We start from the raw sequence: 17,028 nt of genomic DNA, 5'->3' as shown, positions 1-17,028 counted from the left end.
GGCTTCATGGTCTGGGCTCAACGCTTTGCTGGCCGCACTTACTCAGTTGCCCTGGCGCTCCAACCCTCCCCTGCTCAACCTCGTGCCCCAGCCTCGCGCTCACAACACAATGCGCTCACAGCCCGCCCCAGCTACACACTGCCAACCCGCTATGCCATGCCTGACTGTGAGTCCCCACGAAGGGTGAGCCATCGAGATGCGGTGCTGGGAGGTTGGGAGAGCGTCTGTACATGCACAATTACCTTTTGGGGCTGAGCGTCCCGAGCGCAGCGGCTCAGGGGGCTGGGCGAAGCCCCCCCAGGATCGCCTCTGTCCGTGCGCGACTGCCTGAGTGCTGAGTAGCTGGTCCCTGCCACTGGTGTATCCCGCCCTCGAGCTGTCATAGCCCCCACCCAAGGCACAAGGCACGAGGCACAGTATTCTCTTCCTTCGGTTTTACAGAGGCAGGGATGGCTCCATCCTCACAGCAGCTCCAGCCAGGTGCCCTCCGCGTTGCCCACGCCACGGTACCCCTGCCGATGTCTGGTGTGCAGTCTTTGCTGGCGAGCGTAGCGTGGCACGGTTGCTGCAACGCAGCAACAAGCCATCCTCACATGTCCCCAGCTGCAATCTTGCGCGTTCACAAGTGCAGTACCAGCACGTCGGCCGTAAAGAGCGGACGTCACCGCTCACCATGTTCAGTGCATCAACACAAACGATCCAAAGTACACATTCCGCGTGCTTGAGCTCGGGTTTGTAATGAAGACTGAAATGTCCTCTCCTCACCAACCCGCGTACTCCTGCCCTGCCGTTGCGAATTGTTTGTCATCTGCTGGGTTCTGGGAATCAGCTGCACCCTACGGGACTTTACCAACCTGCCTTGACACTGTCCCATCACACACTCACCAACCCGGGCCAGCTGTCGCCGTACAGGCACGCTCAGCCCCATCGCCCGGCACACTTGCACCACATGGCCGGGAAGCCCACGGGCCCACAGCCTGTCAGAGCCCCACAGGCCTCCCTGCCGCACACCTGCACAAGCGTCGTCTTGCCGCATGCACAAGCATGCGCCGTGCCGCCGTCACCAACCTCAAGACGGTCAGCGCCCCTGTCTCCTCATCCCCATCCCCATACCCACCTCAAACCATTCATCGCCCCCCGACAAGAAAAGGTGGCTTTCCCTCGCAAGGGAAAAATGGGCTGAGCCCACGCCACGTCCCTCCGTCTGAGGCCGAAGGCCGTTCCGATACTAGCCTCATCTCCCGGACATACGGTAGCCGGGGTCGGTTTGTGCAGGCACCGCCCGCCATATGTGCCCAGTCGCGCCCAGCTATCAAGCACTAGTGCAGCAGGCAACAGGCAGCAGGCCAACCAGCGACCTCGCGAAAGTCAACCATCAACCGTCCTTGTCCATGGACGCGCGAAGGCACTTCTCGCTCCGCCCGAATTTACATGCAACAGGCAACAACGAATACGAATACGTAGCAATCCCCTTCATCCCAGTGTGGCGAAAAAGCCCACCGACCCAAGCAGCATGATGAACACGGCGAGAGTGGGGTACTCCACCGGTCGTGCGCCCTCGGGGTAGCGCGCGAACGGCGCCCGCCCCGCGGTTGTGCTGGATGCGCCGTCTGTGCTGGGAGTGGCGGAGGCGGAGGCGGTGGCGCCGCCGGCGCCGCTATCGGCTGTGGGCAGGTCGGCACTAGACGCCCCGGCTGCGCCGTCTGGCGCGGGAGCCCCCGCTGTTGATGCAGGTCCGGTCGCTGCGGCCACTGCATTGGCCGGGCTGGAGGGTGGCGACGACGTCGCAGGCGCCGCTGCTGCTCCGGACGGCCGCCCTGCTGCCCCCGCCGTCCCCGCCGTCCCCGTCGCTACTTGCGCCGCCACTGGCCCCGGGGCGCCAGCTGTCGCCGCCGACACAGCTGCCGCCGCCCCGGCAGCCGGCCCCGCCGCCGGCTCCTCTTCCACGACCACCACCTCCTCCACCACCACCACCTCTTCCTGATCCAGTGCCTCCTGTGCCCGCCGCTTGGCCTCCCGCCCGGACCACACGCGCTTGGCGGCGCGGGTGCCCGTGTTCACTACCGCATCCACCAGCAGGTAAAGCACCGTGCTCCAGGCCTGTATGTGGATTCGAGCGGTATGTGAGTGTGTTAGAACAGCACGAAGGGAAAGGGTCGACACTGATGCATGCTGCTTCTCCAATGCACCGCGATATGCGCTTAAATCTTGCCCACCCAACCCAACCCGGTCCATCTTCGGTGTGTATGCGACTTTGCGTTAGAGAGCATGAGGAAAGAAGCATGGCGGACAGATAGAGCACCGTGCTCCGGGCATGTGTTCGAGAGCGCAAGGGGAGGAAATCCGCAGGACTCTTGTGTGTGCGATCTCAATCACCCACCAGGAAGCGCACGGCCACCAGCACCCGCGACAGCAGCCCGTAGCGCTTGTCGCCGAAGAATCCGCCGCCTGAAAAGACGTTGTCGGCGCCGCCACCTGCGGGGCGTTCGCGGGTGAGGGGAGTGGGTGCAAGGAGCGCGTGTGTGTGGAGGCGTGTGTCAATGCGAGGGATTGGCAAGGGGCGCCGCCGATGAGTGCGACCAGGTCAAACAGCCCAGGCTTTTGCAGACCCAAGGCTGGCAAAGAGGGGCCAAGGGACGACAGAACAGACTGCCTACCTCTCCCGCCGCCGCGCCCATTCCAGCCGCCGCCGCCGCCGCCGCCTTTCCCGCCGCGACCGCTGCTGCCCGCGCCACCGCCGCCGCCGGGGCCGCGGTCGCTAAACGCATTCTCCAAGATCTGATTGCGCCCATACTGCAACGCAGGCGGAAGCATAATGTACAATTACACGTCGTCATCCCTGATGTGCGATCGCGACCATTGCACTAAAGGGCGCTGCACGGAAAGGGTTCGCTGGGTGAAGTCCGCAAGGCCCACACCGCCGCGCCCTCCCCCTTGCGCAGCGCCTTGCAGGTACAGCCCCTACCTGGCTTCCTGAAGATGGCGGCGGTATGACCATGGAGGGCTGAATGAGAGGAACGTCGGCTGGCTGGTCGCCACGGCCGCTCGGCCCGGCGCCGGCCGCTCCTTTCCCCGCTGCCGTTATGACCAGGGCTCGCCGTGGCAGGCATGCCGAGCCTCTTCGCCGACAAACTAACCCGTGTTGCTCAGCAGACAGCTGTAATCTATTTGTATGCAAGGAAGTCCCGCATATGGCAGGGCTGCAGTTCATTTCTGCGCGCCTAGGTAGAACGCGGATGTCGGAGCGACTCACTCCGCGCGCTGTTGTTTGGCGGCCGTTTCTAATCTACAATCTGTAGAAGCTACGTTTTAGGAACCGGCATGAAACAAACGCCGTGAAGCGCAATGATCAAGGAAGCAGCCGCTCTTTTGCAGTATATTGTAGGCAAGGTTGCTTCCTACGTATATACCAGCTATCTGTAAGTGTAGTAATGACAGTGGATTGCGCTTCAGCGGTGTTTCGCCTGCAAGCTGGGCCGGTCTGCCATTATGATCCGTCAAACATCATCAAAACATCTCGACAAGGATGGCTTCCAAGGAGATAAGTACTGCTTGATTTGAAGCTCGTTGACGCTTCCGGACGCACGCCATGGAGTCAGAAGTGCACAGTAGGCTCGCCGCGGCTCAGAATGCGCCTCCTGGCCAACTCAACGCGACCAGTGCCCCAGGAGGAAGCAGCATGGAGCACTCTGGCTTGCCGGCCGACGCTGGCGGGAGGGCCCAGGTCTCGGGCCAGGTCTGGCAGCACACCGCGCCACAGGCGCACAGCCCCTCTGCGTACCCGCACCCCAGCCCGCCCGCGGCGCTGCTCCAAGGGCGGCTGATGGCACTTGTGCAGTCCGACATGCGCTGCCAGATGCGGGGGCTGCTGGAGAGCCGCGCCAAGCTGGATCTGGCGGCCCGCCTCACCGCGACGCTGGCGGCTCAGCCGCCGATGGCTCCGCCCGGCTTCTTCCCCGGCTCGCCGCAAGCAGCTGGCGGCGGCGGCCCCGGCGGCGCCAGCGGCACCCACCTGGCGGCGGCGATGCTAATGGCTCTGGAGCGCGCGCCGCCGCCGCCACTGGCGCCGCTGCACGGCGCCGCCGGCTACCCGGCTGCGGCGCCTGTCAGCACCGGCTGGTGGGCCGCCGGCCTGGCGGCGCAGCCGGCCAGCGGCGCCGAGCTGGCGGCAGTGGCGCCGCTGTCGTCACTAGCACCTCAACCCCGGCAACAACAGCAGCGACAGCACGCCTACCAGCAGCACCCCTACCAGCAGCACCCCTACCAGCAGCACCAGCCGCCGCTGCTGCTGTCGAGTCTGTCGCTGGAGGCCGAGCAGCTGCGGCGGCGGCGGCAGGAGCTGGAGGCACGCAAGCAGGCGGCGGAGGAGCGGCTGGCGGCGGCGGGCGCCGCAGCGACGGCGGAGGAGGCCGCCGCTGCTGAAGCCGAGGGCGCTGCCGCGGCGGCAGCCCAGGAGGCGGAGGCGGCGCAGGCGGCGGTGGCAGCCCGGCAGGCGACGGATGCCCGGGCCGCCGCCGAAGCCAGGGCAGCTGCGGCCGCCACCGGAGGAGCAGCAGCAACGGCGGCGGCAGCGGTGGCGGCAGCACAGCAGCAGCTGCCGGCTCGCCAGCCCCAGGTGCCGCTGGCGGCGCTGTTGCTGCCGTCGGCGCCGTCGCCTTCGTCTCGGGCCGTGTCGCCGCCGGCGCCGCCCAGCCCGCGGCAGCAGGCGCGGCTGGGTGAGCTGCTGCAGCTGGCCAGCCGCTCTGCGGCGCAGCTGCTGGCAGTGACGGCAACGCTGGGGTATGCTGAGCGCCCGGGCCCGCTGGGACCGCTGTTGGGGCGACTGCGGGAGGCGGGCCGGACGGCGGAGGTGGAGGTGGAGGCCGCAGCGGCAGCGGCAGAGGCTCTCGCAGCAGCTGCGCCACCGCAGGGCGCCGAAGCTGCTGCGGCCAGAGCCGGTGGGACCGGGGGAACGACAGCGAGGGCGGGTGGTGTCGCAAGCGATTCCGCAGAAGCTCGGCCGCTGGGCTCGAGTGCTGACAGAGCCGCGGGCGAGGAACGGCCGCGAGCGCAGGGTCAGGAGCCGCAGGCTGTCCAGCAGCGCAAGCGCGGGCCGGAGCAGCAGGTGCAGCCGGAGCGGCCGGCGTCAGTGCGGCGAGGTGCGCCGGCTTCGCCTGCGCGGGATGCCGCTCTGGAGTCCGCCCCTCCTGCTGCTGCAAATCCAGCGGCTCGGGCATCGGGTGCGGCTACCGCTGGTGCTGCCGGTGCCAGGGGAGCATTGGCTGGGGCAGCGCAAGGGTCCGGGCCGGGCTCGGGGTCGGTGCGCCTGCTGCCGCCCGGTGCAGCGGACCGCTCGTCGCCGGCGCCGCAGGAGCAGGCGCCACAGCCGCAGCCGGCCCTGGCGCACCAGTTGCCGCCGCCACTGACAGGCACACGCAGGAAGTGGGGGCCGCCGATGATCCCCCAGCAGCCGGCAGCAGGCACCACCACCACCGCCACCACCACCGCAACCACCGCAACCACCACCGCAACCACCACCGCTACCACCACCGCCAACACCACCGCTACCGTGGCCGCCACCGCGACCGCCAGTTCATCTCAGCCACGGCGGGAGGGGGAGCAGCCCTCCCACACCACCGCAGCGGCCGTGGCAACAGAGCGCCGCAGCGTCAGTGTGGGGCTCGCAGCTGACGCCGCACCGCCAGCCCCAGCCCCCGTGACACAACCGCCAGCACCAGCTTCCCTGACACCAGCGCCAGCACTAGCGCCAGCATTAGCGCTAGCACCAGCGCCAGCACCAGCGCCAGCACCAGCGCCAGCGCCAGCACCAGCACCAGCACCAGCTCCGGCGCAAGCACCAGCGTCAGCACCAGCACCAGCGTCAGCGCCGGCGCAAGCACCAGCACCAGCGCCGGTGCAAGCACCAGCGCTAGTGCCAGCACCAGCACCAGCGCCAACCCCGGCAGCCGACGCCACAGCAGCAGCCGCGCCTGCGGCCACAAGTGCCACGCAGCCGTCGCCAGAGCAGCTGGCTGCGCCCGCCCCCACGCCTTCCCAGATGAGGCTGCTCGCCGCCGCGTTCCCGGGCGACCGCGGCCGGCCCACAGTCCACGAGGCGAACCGTGTGTATCGCGCCCTCGGCGCCTTTCTGGCGCCCATCCCCAAAAAGGGAGACTGGCGCGCCATGACCGCGGTCCTGTCGGTGGCGGCAGCGCCGGTGCGGAAGGCGCTGCCGCGCGCCGAGCAGGCGCAGGCGAAGGAGGCGCTTCGCGCGCGGCTGCTACAGCAGCAGGAGGGGGGCGGCGGCGGCGGCAACGGCAGCGGTGGCGGTGGCGGCGGCGGCCCGTCGGCGTCTGACGGCGGCGCAAAGGGTGTATTCGTGCTTGAGACGGTGCCGGCCGCAGCCGAGGCGGGAACCAGCGAGCCGCTGGAGGTTGTGAGGCTGGACTGGGAGGCACTCACGGCGGCGGTGTCCGCGGTCAGGGTCAAGGCCAAGGCCAAGGGGGCAGCGGACAGGGCCAAGGCCAAGGCTGCAGCGGCAGCGGCACCGGCAGCGGACAGGGCCAAGGCCAAGGCGGTGGCGGCAGCGGCCGTGACTGCTGTCTTGCAGTCGGCTGTCAGCGGTGGATTGGAGACTGCACCGGCACCGGCCCAGGCAGGGGCCGCAGCCGGGGCCAGCGCAGCCGTTGGCGAGGAGGCACCTGCGCCTGCGACAGCTGCAGTGGCAGAAGCAGGAGCAGCGGCAGCGCCGGCCGTGGCGTCGGCCCTGCAGCCCGATGCCGCCGTGTCACAGGCGCCAGCGGCTGCTGCCGCCACAGTAGACACAGCCCTGCCCGCTGCTGCCGCAGAGCCCGAGCCAGAGGCAGCAGGCACAGAAGCAGCGGTGACGACAGCTGAGGCAGGAGCAGAGGCGGGCACCGTGCCTGTGCGGCAGCTCGAGGCAGATGCAGAGGCAAGCGCGGCGGCGTTGCAGGCACCTGCTGCTGCCGTTGCTGCCACTGCTGCCGCACCCGCTCCGGAGCTGTCACCCCGGACACAGCCGCATGAAAGCGCGGGCGCAGTCGCCTCGAGGGATGCAGCAGCCGCCTCAAAGGATGCAGCCTCCTTGGAGGGCGCAGCAGGTGCGGGTGCTCAGGCAGCGGCGGCGCCGGCTGCGGTCAACAGGCAGTGCGGCAGCAGTGCGGATGGCGCGCCGGAGGGAGCTCGGGCAAGCAGCATAGCAGGCGCGGAAGGCAAGGCCACGGCGGCTGCCCGCGAGACAGCCGAGGGCAAGGACGCAGGCCAGGAGCGCGAGCGGCAGCGTGAGTGGGACCGGGAGCGCGGCAGGGACTCCCGAGACCGCGAGCGCAGCAGGGATCGCGACCGGGAGCGGGACCGAGAGCGCGACCTTGAACGTGAGCGGGATCGGGAGCGGCTCCGTGTCAGAGAGCGGGAGAGGGAGCGTGACGCACGGGGTCTCGGAAGCCGTGAACGTGAGCGGGAACGTGACCTGCACAGCCGAGATCACGGCTACGATCGCGACCGAGATCGGGATCGGCTGCGGGACAGGGAGCGGGAACGGGATCGGGACAGGGAGCAGGACAGGCGCCGGGCGTCCATGGATGCCCGCAGCCGCAGCCACAGCCAGGGTCGCACACGGAGCCGCAGCCGCAGCCGAGGTGCCGGGGTCCGCGACAGGGAGGGTGACAGGGGCCGCAGCCTTGTTGGGGCGAGCCGGCGCAGCATGGACGGGGTGCGCGAGCGCGAACGCGACCGAGCTCTGCGGCTGTCGTCAGACCGGGAGGGCGCCGGCACACGAAGCGCCACGCCTGCTGGCAACGCCGCGGGCGCGACTGCGGCAGCGGCGGCTGGCGCCGACAGCGACCGGGAATCAGGCGAGGTGGTGTCGGAGGCGGCGGCAGCTGCAGGCTTGGACGGGCAGCCCGGGGCAGAGGGGCAGTCGGCTCCGCAGGCCGACACAGGCGCTGCCGGGGCGGAGCCTGCAGGGCGTGCAGCGCAGCGGCAGCGGGAGGAGGCGCGGAAGGAGGAGGAGGCGGGAGGCCGGGCTGGCGGCGCTACGGGCTCCCGGCGGGTGGAAGCACGTGACCGAGATCGGGACCGTGATGCGACCTGGGACAGGGAGCGACAGCGGGAGTACGACAGGGAGCGGGATGATCGCCAGCGGCAGCGGGAGCGCGACCGGGACCGTGAGCGTGAGCGTGAAAGGCAGCGGGAACGCGAGCGCGAGCGGGAACGCGAGAAAGAGCGGGAGAAAGAGCGCGAGAAGGAGCGCGAGAAGGAGCGCGAGAAGGAGCGCGAGAAGGAGCGGGAGAAGGAGCGCGAGAGGGACCGCGAGAAGGAGCGGGAGAGGGAGCGGGAGAAGGAGCGTGCAGCTGGGCATAAGCGGCGGCGGAGTCGGGATGGTGTGGACGAGGCGGCCGGCACCGCGGCTGCGGCCCCTACCGCGGCGGCTCCTGCCGGTACGGCCTTGACGACCGCCGCCGATGCAACAGCGGGCTCTGCACACCACGCGACGGCGGCGCCGCCGCCGCTGCCTGCGGAGGCGGAGGCGGTGGTGGCGGCGGAGGCGGCACCACAGGCGAGTGAGGTGGCTGACACGGACAACATGGACGTGGAGGATGATAGCGATGTGGTGGAGGTGGAGGCGCCGCCGCCGCTGCCGCCTGCGTCGCCGCCGCCGCAGGTGCTGACATTCTCCTTGGCTGGCCGACGCGGCGCCGCTGCCACCGTCAAGCCCGCCACATTCGCCGGAGCGCCACCCGCCGCCGGCGGCGCGGCTGCAGGCGCCGGTGATACGCCTGGCGACCCTGCGCATGAGGACACGTCGCCGTCCGCCTCGCCACCCCCGCCGCCGCCGCCGCCTTCGCCGCCGCCTCCTGCTGCTGCGCCAGCGCAGCAACAGCCACAGCCACAGCCACAGCCACAGCATCCTGTCCTAGACCAACAGGGAACGGGCTACCAAGCCTACCCGCCGCAGGCCTACGGCTACCCGCCGTACGACCCCGCGCAGCAGCAGCAGCAGCCGTATGTACAGCCGCTGCACCTGCAGCAGGAGCAGTACCCGCCCGGCGCCGCGTACCCGCACCCTGGCTCGTCGTATCTACAGCACGGCCTGCCGCCGGCAGATGACGGGCTGCAGCCGCAGCAGCCGTACGCCGGCATGGGCTTTGGCGACGGCGGCGGCGGCGGCGGCGCGCCGCCGCCCCTCCACGGCCAAACGCAGCACTACGACCCAGTCTCCGGCCCGCCGCCGCCGCACTGGCGGCACTACGGCGGCCCTGGCGGGCCTGGCGAGCCGCTGCCGTACGGCCCCATGCGGCCGCTGTCACCGCCGCCGCACGGACACCCGCACCCGCACCCGCACGGCCCGCCCTTCTCGCCCGTGGGCCGCCATCCACCGGACTGGGAGCTCAGCCGCGAGCGCGAGCGCGAGTGGCAGCTGCGAGGCATCGGCCGGGAGCGGGAGCGGGAGTGGGAGTGGGAGCGGGAGCGGGCGCAGGAGCGGGCGGATTGGGACTGGCACCGGGATGGGCTGCCGGGTCTGCGTCCGCCGCCGGGTCGTGGCCCCCGCCCCATGTTTGCCGCCGATCGAATGCCGCCGCCGGGAGCCGGCCCCTACGGCCCGCCGCCGCTGCCTTGGGAGCTGGATCGGGAGCGAGGCCAAGGGCCGAGGCCGGGGTCGCGCGGGCGAGACGCGCCGCCGGGCTCGCCTCGGGATGGCGCAGACGGCGGCGCCGGCGGGCGGCGGCAGCAGCGGCAGAAGGAGCGGAGCACGCAGCGGGCGCAGGCGCACCAGCAGGAGGACCAGCGGCGTCGGCGGGGATCGACTGGCCAGGGAACGGAGGCGTCGCCGCCTAAGCAGCAGCAGCAGCAGCCATCGCAGCAGCAGCAGCAGCAGCAGCAGCAGCAGCGAGGCCGTCCGTCTTCGCGGAGTCAGGCGCAGGCGCTGGCGGAACAACAGGCACAGGAGGCGCAAGAAGCCACGCCGGCGGCGGAGCGGGAGCAGGGCGAGCGGCAGCGCGAGCCAGACGCCAGCGGCGCTAGCCAACGCAACGACGGTGGCGCCGCCGCACCAGCAGCCGCTGCCGCTGCAAGTACCAGCCCGCGCCAACCGGCGCCGGGCACGGGAGCGGAGGCAGGGGCAGAGGCGGAGGCCTCCACTGGTAGCCTGCAGGCAGACTCGGCGACGGCCGTATCGACAGCTGGCGCGGCGCCTGGCGACAGTTCGCGGCCGCCCGCGGCCGCGCCGGCCGCCCGCACGCGCCGCCAGGGCCGTGAGCGCCCCGCGCACGAGCACGGGGAGGCGGTGCGGCTCGGCAGTCGCTCGCAGCAGCCGCTGAGGGACGCGCCGCCCCTGCCGCGGCCGCAGAGCGCCGGCAAGCCGTCGGGCAAGCTGACCGAGTCGGCGCGGATTGGGGTGGAGCTGCAGAAGTCAAGAAAGGAGATAAAGAACGCCAAGGCCGCGAGGAAGCTGGACGCCGACATGCTGCTGCATAAGAAGTCTACCGCGTCCGCGCCTGCCACTGCCAGTGCTACTGCCAGTGTCAATGCCGCTGCCACTGATACTGCTACTGCCGCTGCTGCAGCGGTGGGCAGCGGCAGCGCTGCAGGCGGTGGCGGTGGAGAGGCGGCGACGGATCGGCAGCCGCGGGTGCACGAGCAGATTCAGTGGACCGACCCCACCCTGTCAAAGCAGCCGCAGCCGCAGCCGCCAGCAGAAAGCGGCGCACCCGCCGGGCGGCGGGCATCACTGCGGGATGCGCCGCCGCTGCCGCAGCCGCAGCACCAGCCACAGCAGCTGCAGCAGCCGCAGCAGCCAGCGCTAACCAAGAAGCAAAGGAAGCAGCAGCAGAAACACCAGCAGCAACAGCAAGCCCAGGAGCGTGCGGCAGTGGTTTGGCAGGAGCGTGGGCAGGGCAAGGGCAGCGCTACTGATGCTGGCCCTCCAGAGGCGGGTGGCGATGGCGGCGAGGCGCCGCCGGGGTCTCAGAACCAGCAACTGGAGCAGGCGGCGGCGGCGATGGCGGCGGCGGCGTTTGCAATGGACCCCCTCGTGCAGCAAGTGAGAGCGTGTGTGTGTGTGAGCGTACGTGTGTGTGTCATTGGTTGGATGATGAGGGGCTCGGGTGCGCTGCTGTTCCTGCCGTTGAATGACGCGTGTGCCGTGTGACGTGTGACGTGTGACGTGTCCTCGCGCTTGCACCCCTGAGCATGATGCGCAGCTGCTGTGTGTCCGCTGGCGATTGCCGTGCCATGCCACGGCGCATGCGGACCTTCCCCGCGGCCCTGCCCTGTGGGGTGTGCTGCGCCACGCGCACGCCGCACCCTGCCGCCTCATTCCGGACTGTCTGTGTCGGTCTTCCTGTTGCTGACACGCCATCCCAAACATGCGTACACACACGCACACACACACACACACACACACACGCGCCTTCACAGGGCTTGTTCGGTCCCATGCTGGGCGCGTCGCCGTTTGGGCACCTGCCGCCAGAGCTGCTGTTCCCCTGGGGGATGCCGCCGCCGCTGCCCATGCTTCCACCGTTTGGTCCGGGCGGCGGCGGCGGCGGCGGTGGCCCCGGGGGCCTTGGCTACCCTCCCGGAGGTGGAGGGGGAGATGGCGAGGGCGGCGCAGGAGGTGGAGGTGGAGGTGTCCAGCAACAACAGCAGCGGCTGCCGGGAGCGAGGGGCGGCAAGCGCAGGCGGCGGCAGATGTAACGTACACGTACACGTACACGCTGCTTGTCATACCGGTACCTCGGCAACCGTATCAATTTTACACCCTCCCTACACAGCCGGAGCCGCTTATCACCCCGATATCACTCGCAATGCCTCTGGTCACGTTTGACCAACAGGTGGTGGCCCTGAAAGTCCGGGCTGTGAAGAAGTTGCTTAGGGAGCTTCCTGGCGCCGAGTGGGAGGCCCGCGCCGACAAGCAGGGCAACACCGACGCCAAGAAGTGCACCGCCGAGAGCACCGCTGGGAGCACAGCCCAGAGGCAGCGTTGACCCAACTTGAGCGAGAACTGATGGATGCCGTTTACGGTTTAGCGGGGTGGTGTCATGGTATGGGGCACAGAGCAGAAGGTTGAAGTTGCCTTGGCTGTCGCACTGCCTCGGGTTGCGTTGTGATGGAATTTGCATGGCATGTGCAGGGAGGCTGAGATATCGGGGCGAGCACAGAAAGGATGGAGATTAGGACGTTGAGATTTGAGACGGGCATTCAGGCGTGTGTGGGCCGCAGCATCGGAAGGGCTGATGCGACCATTCGCCCACTGGACACGGCTGCTGGTCCGACAACTCAAGAAACAGTCTCGTTGCTGCAAGTGATGCCATGAGCATTCCTCTAGCTGCTGCACACGTCGTGTCGAAGAGATTAAGACACCTAGTAGCCTAGTAGTGTCCTGTGATACATGGCCTGCCAGCGCAGGCCTTACATTGTCATGCCTTACACGCACGATCCGGTACCCGCCCCCTGCCCCTGGGCCACCCATCGCCACCGTCACCTACACCGCCTCGACTGCCGCGCCATGTCAGCTGCCCGGCCCTATCTCCGCGCCGGCCGTGTGCACATATGACGTGGAACGGCTCTTCACCAACCTGCCTATTCCTACCTGCATCGAGCATTTGGTCAACCTCTTCTCCCTCGTCCTCTCCACCCTGCATGATGGAGCCGCCGGCCTCCAGTTCTACCCGTACAACCGTGCAGCCGAAGCCCAGTGGCCTACCGAAGCCGCATGGCTTGCCCGCGCCAGCCCCAAATCCACCTCCGCCGCCCGCCGCGGGCGCCCCCCGCCTGCTCCCCATCCGCATCGAGGTCTCGACGCTCACGGCCGTTACTATATGTGGACGCCCGGCGTCCTCCGCACGGTGCTGCGCGCCCTGCTTACGCATGCCTACACCTCCTACCGCGGCCAGCCCTACCTGCAAATTCGCGGCGTCGCCATGGGCGCCAACTTCGCTTCGTACGTTGCCAACCTGGTCCTTGCCTATGATGAGTTGCGCTGGCAGCACGCACTCTACACCCGCGTCTTCATGCCCTCCGCCAGCTCCTTGTGCGCGGAAGCTTCCCTCGCCCTTGATGTGCTACTGGCGTTCCAAGACACCCAGCGGTACACCGACGACCTCCTCGGCTGCTGCAACCCCTTCCTTCCCCACCTGCTGCTGCAATCCCAATCGCTTGCCGGCATCCCTGGCATCTACTCCACCGACCTCACCTTGGCGGCCTCCGGCGCCACACCCGCCGCCGGCGTCGCCACGCCTTACCTCAACTTCGCCATCACCCCCCACAGCAGCAACATCTACGGGCACGTCGTGTACGACCTACAGCCGTACGACAAACGCGACAGCCCCAAGTTTGCGCAGCTCGGCGTCTCCCGCTTCACCCCGTTCTACTCCTGCATCCCCCGGCACGTGCGCTTCAACGTTGTCATCGGCGCCCTCGTCACCCTTGCGCGGCTCTGCACCACCCTCGGCACCTTCATCACGTCAGCACGGCGCACGCTGCGGCGGCTGCATCTGCGCGCCTACCCGCGCCCCTTCCTCCGCAAGGCCCTCATGCGCTTCTATTGTCGGCATCGCCAACTGCTGCCGGGTACCATGACCTCACGCGGGCTCCTCAGCCTCCTGCCGCCCCCGGATCTGCCCCCTCCTCCGCCGGCGGCCCCGCCGCCGCCTCCCCCTCCGGCCCCCGCGCCACCAGTCGCCGCCGCCGTCGTCCTGCCGGCCCTGCCCGCACCACCGCTTCCCTTCCCTCCTGCTGGCCACGCGGCCTGGTGCCACGGCGACAACAACATCGGCTCCGGCGACGACATGTCCATCTCCTCTGACAGCGGCAGCGATATGTCCATCTGTTAGCAGCAGCCCCAGATGTGACGCAGCAGCGTCAGCCTCAGCCAGCACGACAGCCGTGGAGCGGCGATATGGGCGACGGTAGCGGCGGTACCGAGCGGTGCGGTGGCTTGTAGTAGGTGATTGGGGGTGGGGCGCCGGTCCCGGCTGCCCTGAACCGCTCTGCGGTGCGGGGACGGCCGTGCCGGTGTTCCCGTGCTGGGCTTCTGGTTTCCAGTTTTACGGTAGGGACACAGGTCGGTGCTAAGTTTGGGGCTTGGCGCGCGTGTGGGCTTTTTCCTTGTCGGTTCGGCGCAGGTCGGGTTCTTGGGTTTGCGTTAGGGGCGCTGCTTTTCGGGAGTGTGCTGTCCCGCCGGCCGTGTGTGGGGCGTGCGGTGCGTGATCGCCGGCTTCTCGGCCGTCTTGTGGGTTGTGTGTGCGCGTGTGAGTGCCTGTTTGCGGCGGGCGCGTGTTGGCTGCGTGGGCGGGCTCCTTGGCGGGCTTTTCGTCCTGGCTGTGTTTTGCCCTGTGTGTGTGCGCGTGTCCCCTCTCCGCGCTCCCGTGCCGCAGGGCTGATGATTTTAAGACGCCGCCTCCTGTCATGCCACCGGGGAGCTCTTCGTGAGCCCGGGCTCCATCCAGCCGCGTACCCAAGTACCCACCTACGTACCAGCCCCAGCGCTGCCAGCCTCTGCAGCCACCCAGCGTCCCATGCCAGCTGTCCCGTGCCTCTCCCCAGCTGTCCCACCCCAGCAGTCCCACATCCGCTGTCCCCTCCCAGATGTCCCTCCCAGCTGTCCCTTCCAGTCGTCCCTTCCAGTTGTCCCTTCCAGCTGTCCCACCCCAGCTGTCCCTTCGGCTCCCTTCTCAAACGCAGCTTCAGCGAAATCTACAGCCTGCCCGACTCCCGGCGTGTGCGGCCTTCCGCCCGCCTTCCAAAACGCAACAGCCCTCGCCTCTCCTCGCCAGCCGCTCACAGCCGAAACTCTGCTTCTTTCTTAATCAGCCACAAACATCAGCCACAAACAATGCCTCGGAAACAACACCTCGGAAACTTCCTCCCATCTAGTGCGCGGCCACAGCTCCCCTACCGAACGTCGCAGCACCTATCCTCACCATCAGCAACGCTTCCTCACCTCCGGTTGTGTTGTTGGCGTGTTGCACCGCATTCGGCCTGCCCGCCACAATTGTCGTACACATTCGGGCCCCTCTTCTGCTTTGCTTCGCCTTGTTCTTGCCCCTGCTTGTCACACTGTCGCCCGGCCATTGTTTTGCTGCACGCCGTTGCATTACGCTAGTGCTCGTCTACACAGCTCATCCGTGGACGCCGGTCGACTGCCTGCAGGTGCGCATCGGCTATGCTATCCGCGCGGTGTGGCGTCGCATTGAGTCTGTGTGGTGCTATCGCCTTGGCCGGGCGCCCGGAGCGTGAGGAATGCGCGTCAGCAAAACATCGACACAACCTGCCAGCTACCGTCGGTACAGTAACAGCGCGCGAACGACGCACCAATGCCTTGTCCCTTCTTGCTACGCATTTATGTGGGCACGGGTGGGAGCCACACACATCGGGACTACGCTTTCCTGCCCCTTGCCATGTTCCATCTCATGCCTTACACAGCAGGCGTGGCGTGCGGCAGCCGGGCCCGGCAGGCGCGCACACGTCGCCCCGGCACGCGCCCCACTGTCAGCACTTGATCCGGGTCGCGCACCCCCGTGGGGATCTCTCGACGCGTGCTGCCCCAGCCGCACCCTGCGCCGCCACCGCCAGCCACCCACCCTACCCAACATGCATAGGACGCCACGCTCTGCAGACACTACGCACTACCCTTGCCCTTGCCTCATCACCACACACACACACACACACACGCACACACACACACAAATAAGTAACATGCAGGTAGCGCGCGTCCAAAGTTGCTCATGACAGCAACAAACACATGACATGCCGCCGGCCCCCTGCGAGCCACCCAGCACTGCCGAACAGCCCCGCCCCTACAATCCAGCCGGCACGCACACGCAACCACTGCCGCATCCCGCGCCCAAGTACAGGCCACGACACGACACGCATCGGAGCCCACGCCGTCCCAGGAAGGCCATCGGCACGCCCCCCGCCTGCCGCACACCAAAATTCAATGCTCGCCTGCACGGCACGGTTCGTGTCTTTCCCCTGCATCCTGTCGTTTTGCCCCTTTCCACTGTCCACGCAACCGCAAAAGCCACATCACGCAAAAGGTCGCTGGATCCAGCACCCCAGCACCGGCCGCATCATGCATGCGGACCGTGCAACACAACTCCTGCCAGCACGGCCAGCAACGGTCAGCAACAGATACCGCCCTCTGCCCACCTGCGCTCGCACGGTCCTTGCAACGAGGGAAGTACAACAACACGCAGAAGACCATCCATTTCTAGCGGAATCCTGACTGTGTGGGCGCCAAATGTCGCCCCGCACGCCCTGATTCCCGTAGATTAACCATGCTATGCGCAGCCCCCAATCCATGGCCGCCCGAAATCACTCGCGCCACTGCCACCGCTACTGCCACCGCCGCGCAGCCGACCGCCGAAACCTCCTCCTCCTCTGCTCCTCCTCCTCCTGCTCCGCCCCCTCCTCTTCCCCTGCCTCACCTCCCCATCTTGCCCCCACGCGTGCCTGTGTCAGTGCCTGTGTGCGGGTGCCCCCCCCCCCCACCTCTCCCCCCCACCGCCTCTTCCCCACCACCGCCCCACCACCTCATCACCGCCTCATCACCGCATGTCCTTGCGGTTGCCCAGCGCCTCGTGCGTGGCCTTGAGGTGCGCCTTGTAGGACTGGATGTCGCCCTGCCACTTGGTGACAGCGCCGTGGCCCACCTCCCAGATCTCGTTGGCCACCTGGCCAATGAGCCGGAAGTCGTGCGACACCAGCACCAGACCGCCGTCCCACTCTGTGGAGGGGAGGTGGGTGGGGCGGGTGGGAGGGGGTCGCAAAGTTTGGTACAGAGAAAGTGTAGCGAAGGGTGGGGGGGAGGAGGTGGCGGGGCCACAGGGGGAGGGGGAGGAGGGGGGATGAAGGAGAGCCGGGGCGCGGAGAGGGCAGCGAAAGGGCAGCGAGAGCTACGGCAACCCTGCAACCCCATCTCCTGCACCAGCGCCCTGACCAGCACCCTCCACCTCGCCATCTCTGCCCTCTCCCTGCCTTGCCCTGCCCTGCCCTGCCCCCACCCACCGTTGATGGCGCGCGCCAGGG

General features: G+C 68.4%; 3 protein-coding genes across 3 annotated transcripts in view; 1 reads left to right on the top strand and 2 right to left on the bottom strand.

Annotated features, from left to right (window-relative positions):
- Positions 1–423: 423 nt before the first annotated feature.
- CHLRE_01g023850v5 (uncharacterized protein) lies at positions 424–3,309 on the bottom strand. The gene is made up of 4 exons (XM_043058524.1): positions 2,966–3,309; positions 2,658–2,793; positions 2,381–2,475; positions 424–2,100 (listed from the first exon to the last, which is right to left on the bottom strand). The coding sequence occupies exons 1-4, from the start codon at positions 2,996–2,998 to the stop codon at positions 1,474–1,476; spliced, it is 891 nt and encodes a 296-aa protein (XP_042928438.1). The 5' UTR covers positions 2,999–3,309; the 3' UTR covers positions 424–1,473.
- Positions 3,310–3,409: 100 nt separating this feature from the next.
- Positions 3,410–12,425, top strand: CHLRE_01g023800v5 (uncharacterized protein). The gene is made up of 2 exons (XM_043058523.1): positions 3,410–11,041; positions 11,419–12,425. The coding sequence occupies exons 1-2, from the start codon at positions 3,590–3,592 to the stop codon at positions 11,692–11,694; spliced, it is 7,728 nt and encodes a 2,575-aa protein (XP_042928437.1). The 5' UTR covers positions 3,410–3,589; the 3' UTR covers positions 11,695–12,425.
- Positions 12,426–15,403: 2,978 nt separating this feature from the next.
- CHLRE_01g023787v5 (uncharacterized protein) overlaps positions 15,404–17,028 on the bottom strand; it is a 6,096-nt gene continuing 4,471 nt past the window's right edge. Inside the window, exon 8 of the mRNA XM_043058522.1 lies at positions 15,404–16,726. Coding sequence (XP_042928436.1) covers positions 16,548–16,726 — 179 coding nt within the window. The 3' untranslated portion in view covers positions 15,404–16,547. The remainder of the gene's footprint in view (positions 16,727–17,028) is intronic.

The sequence above is a fragment of the Chlamydomonas reinhardtii genome, chromosome 1 (assembly GCF_000002595.2).
Source record: "Chlamydomonas reinhardtii strain CC-503 cw92 mt+ chromosome 1, whole genome shotgun sequence".
Taxonomy (NCBI): Eukaryota; Viridiplantae; Chlorophyta; class Chlorophyceae; order Chlamydomonadales; family Chlamydomonadaceae; genus Chlamydomonas; species Chlamydomonas reinhardtii.
This window is presented reverse-complemented; position numbering and strand designations above follow the sequence as displayed.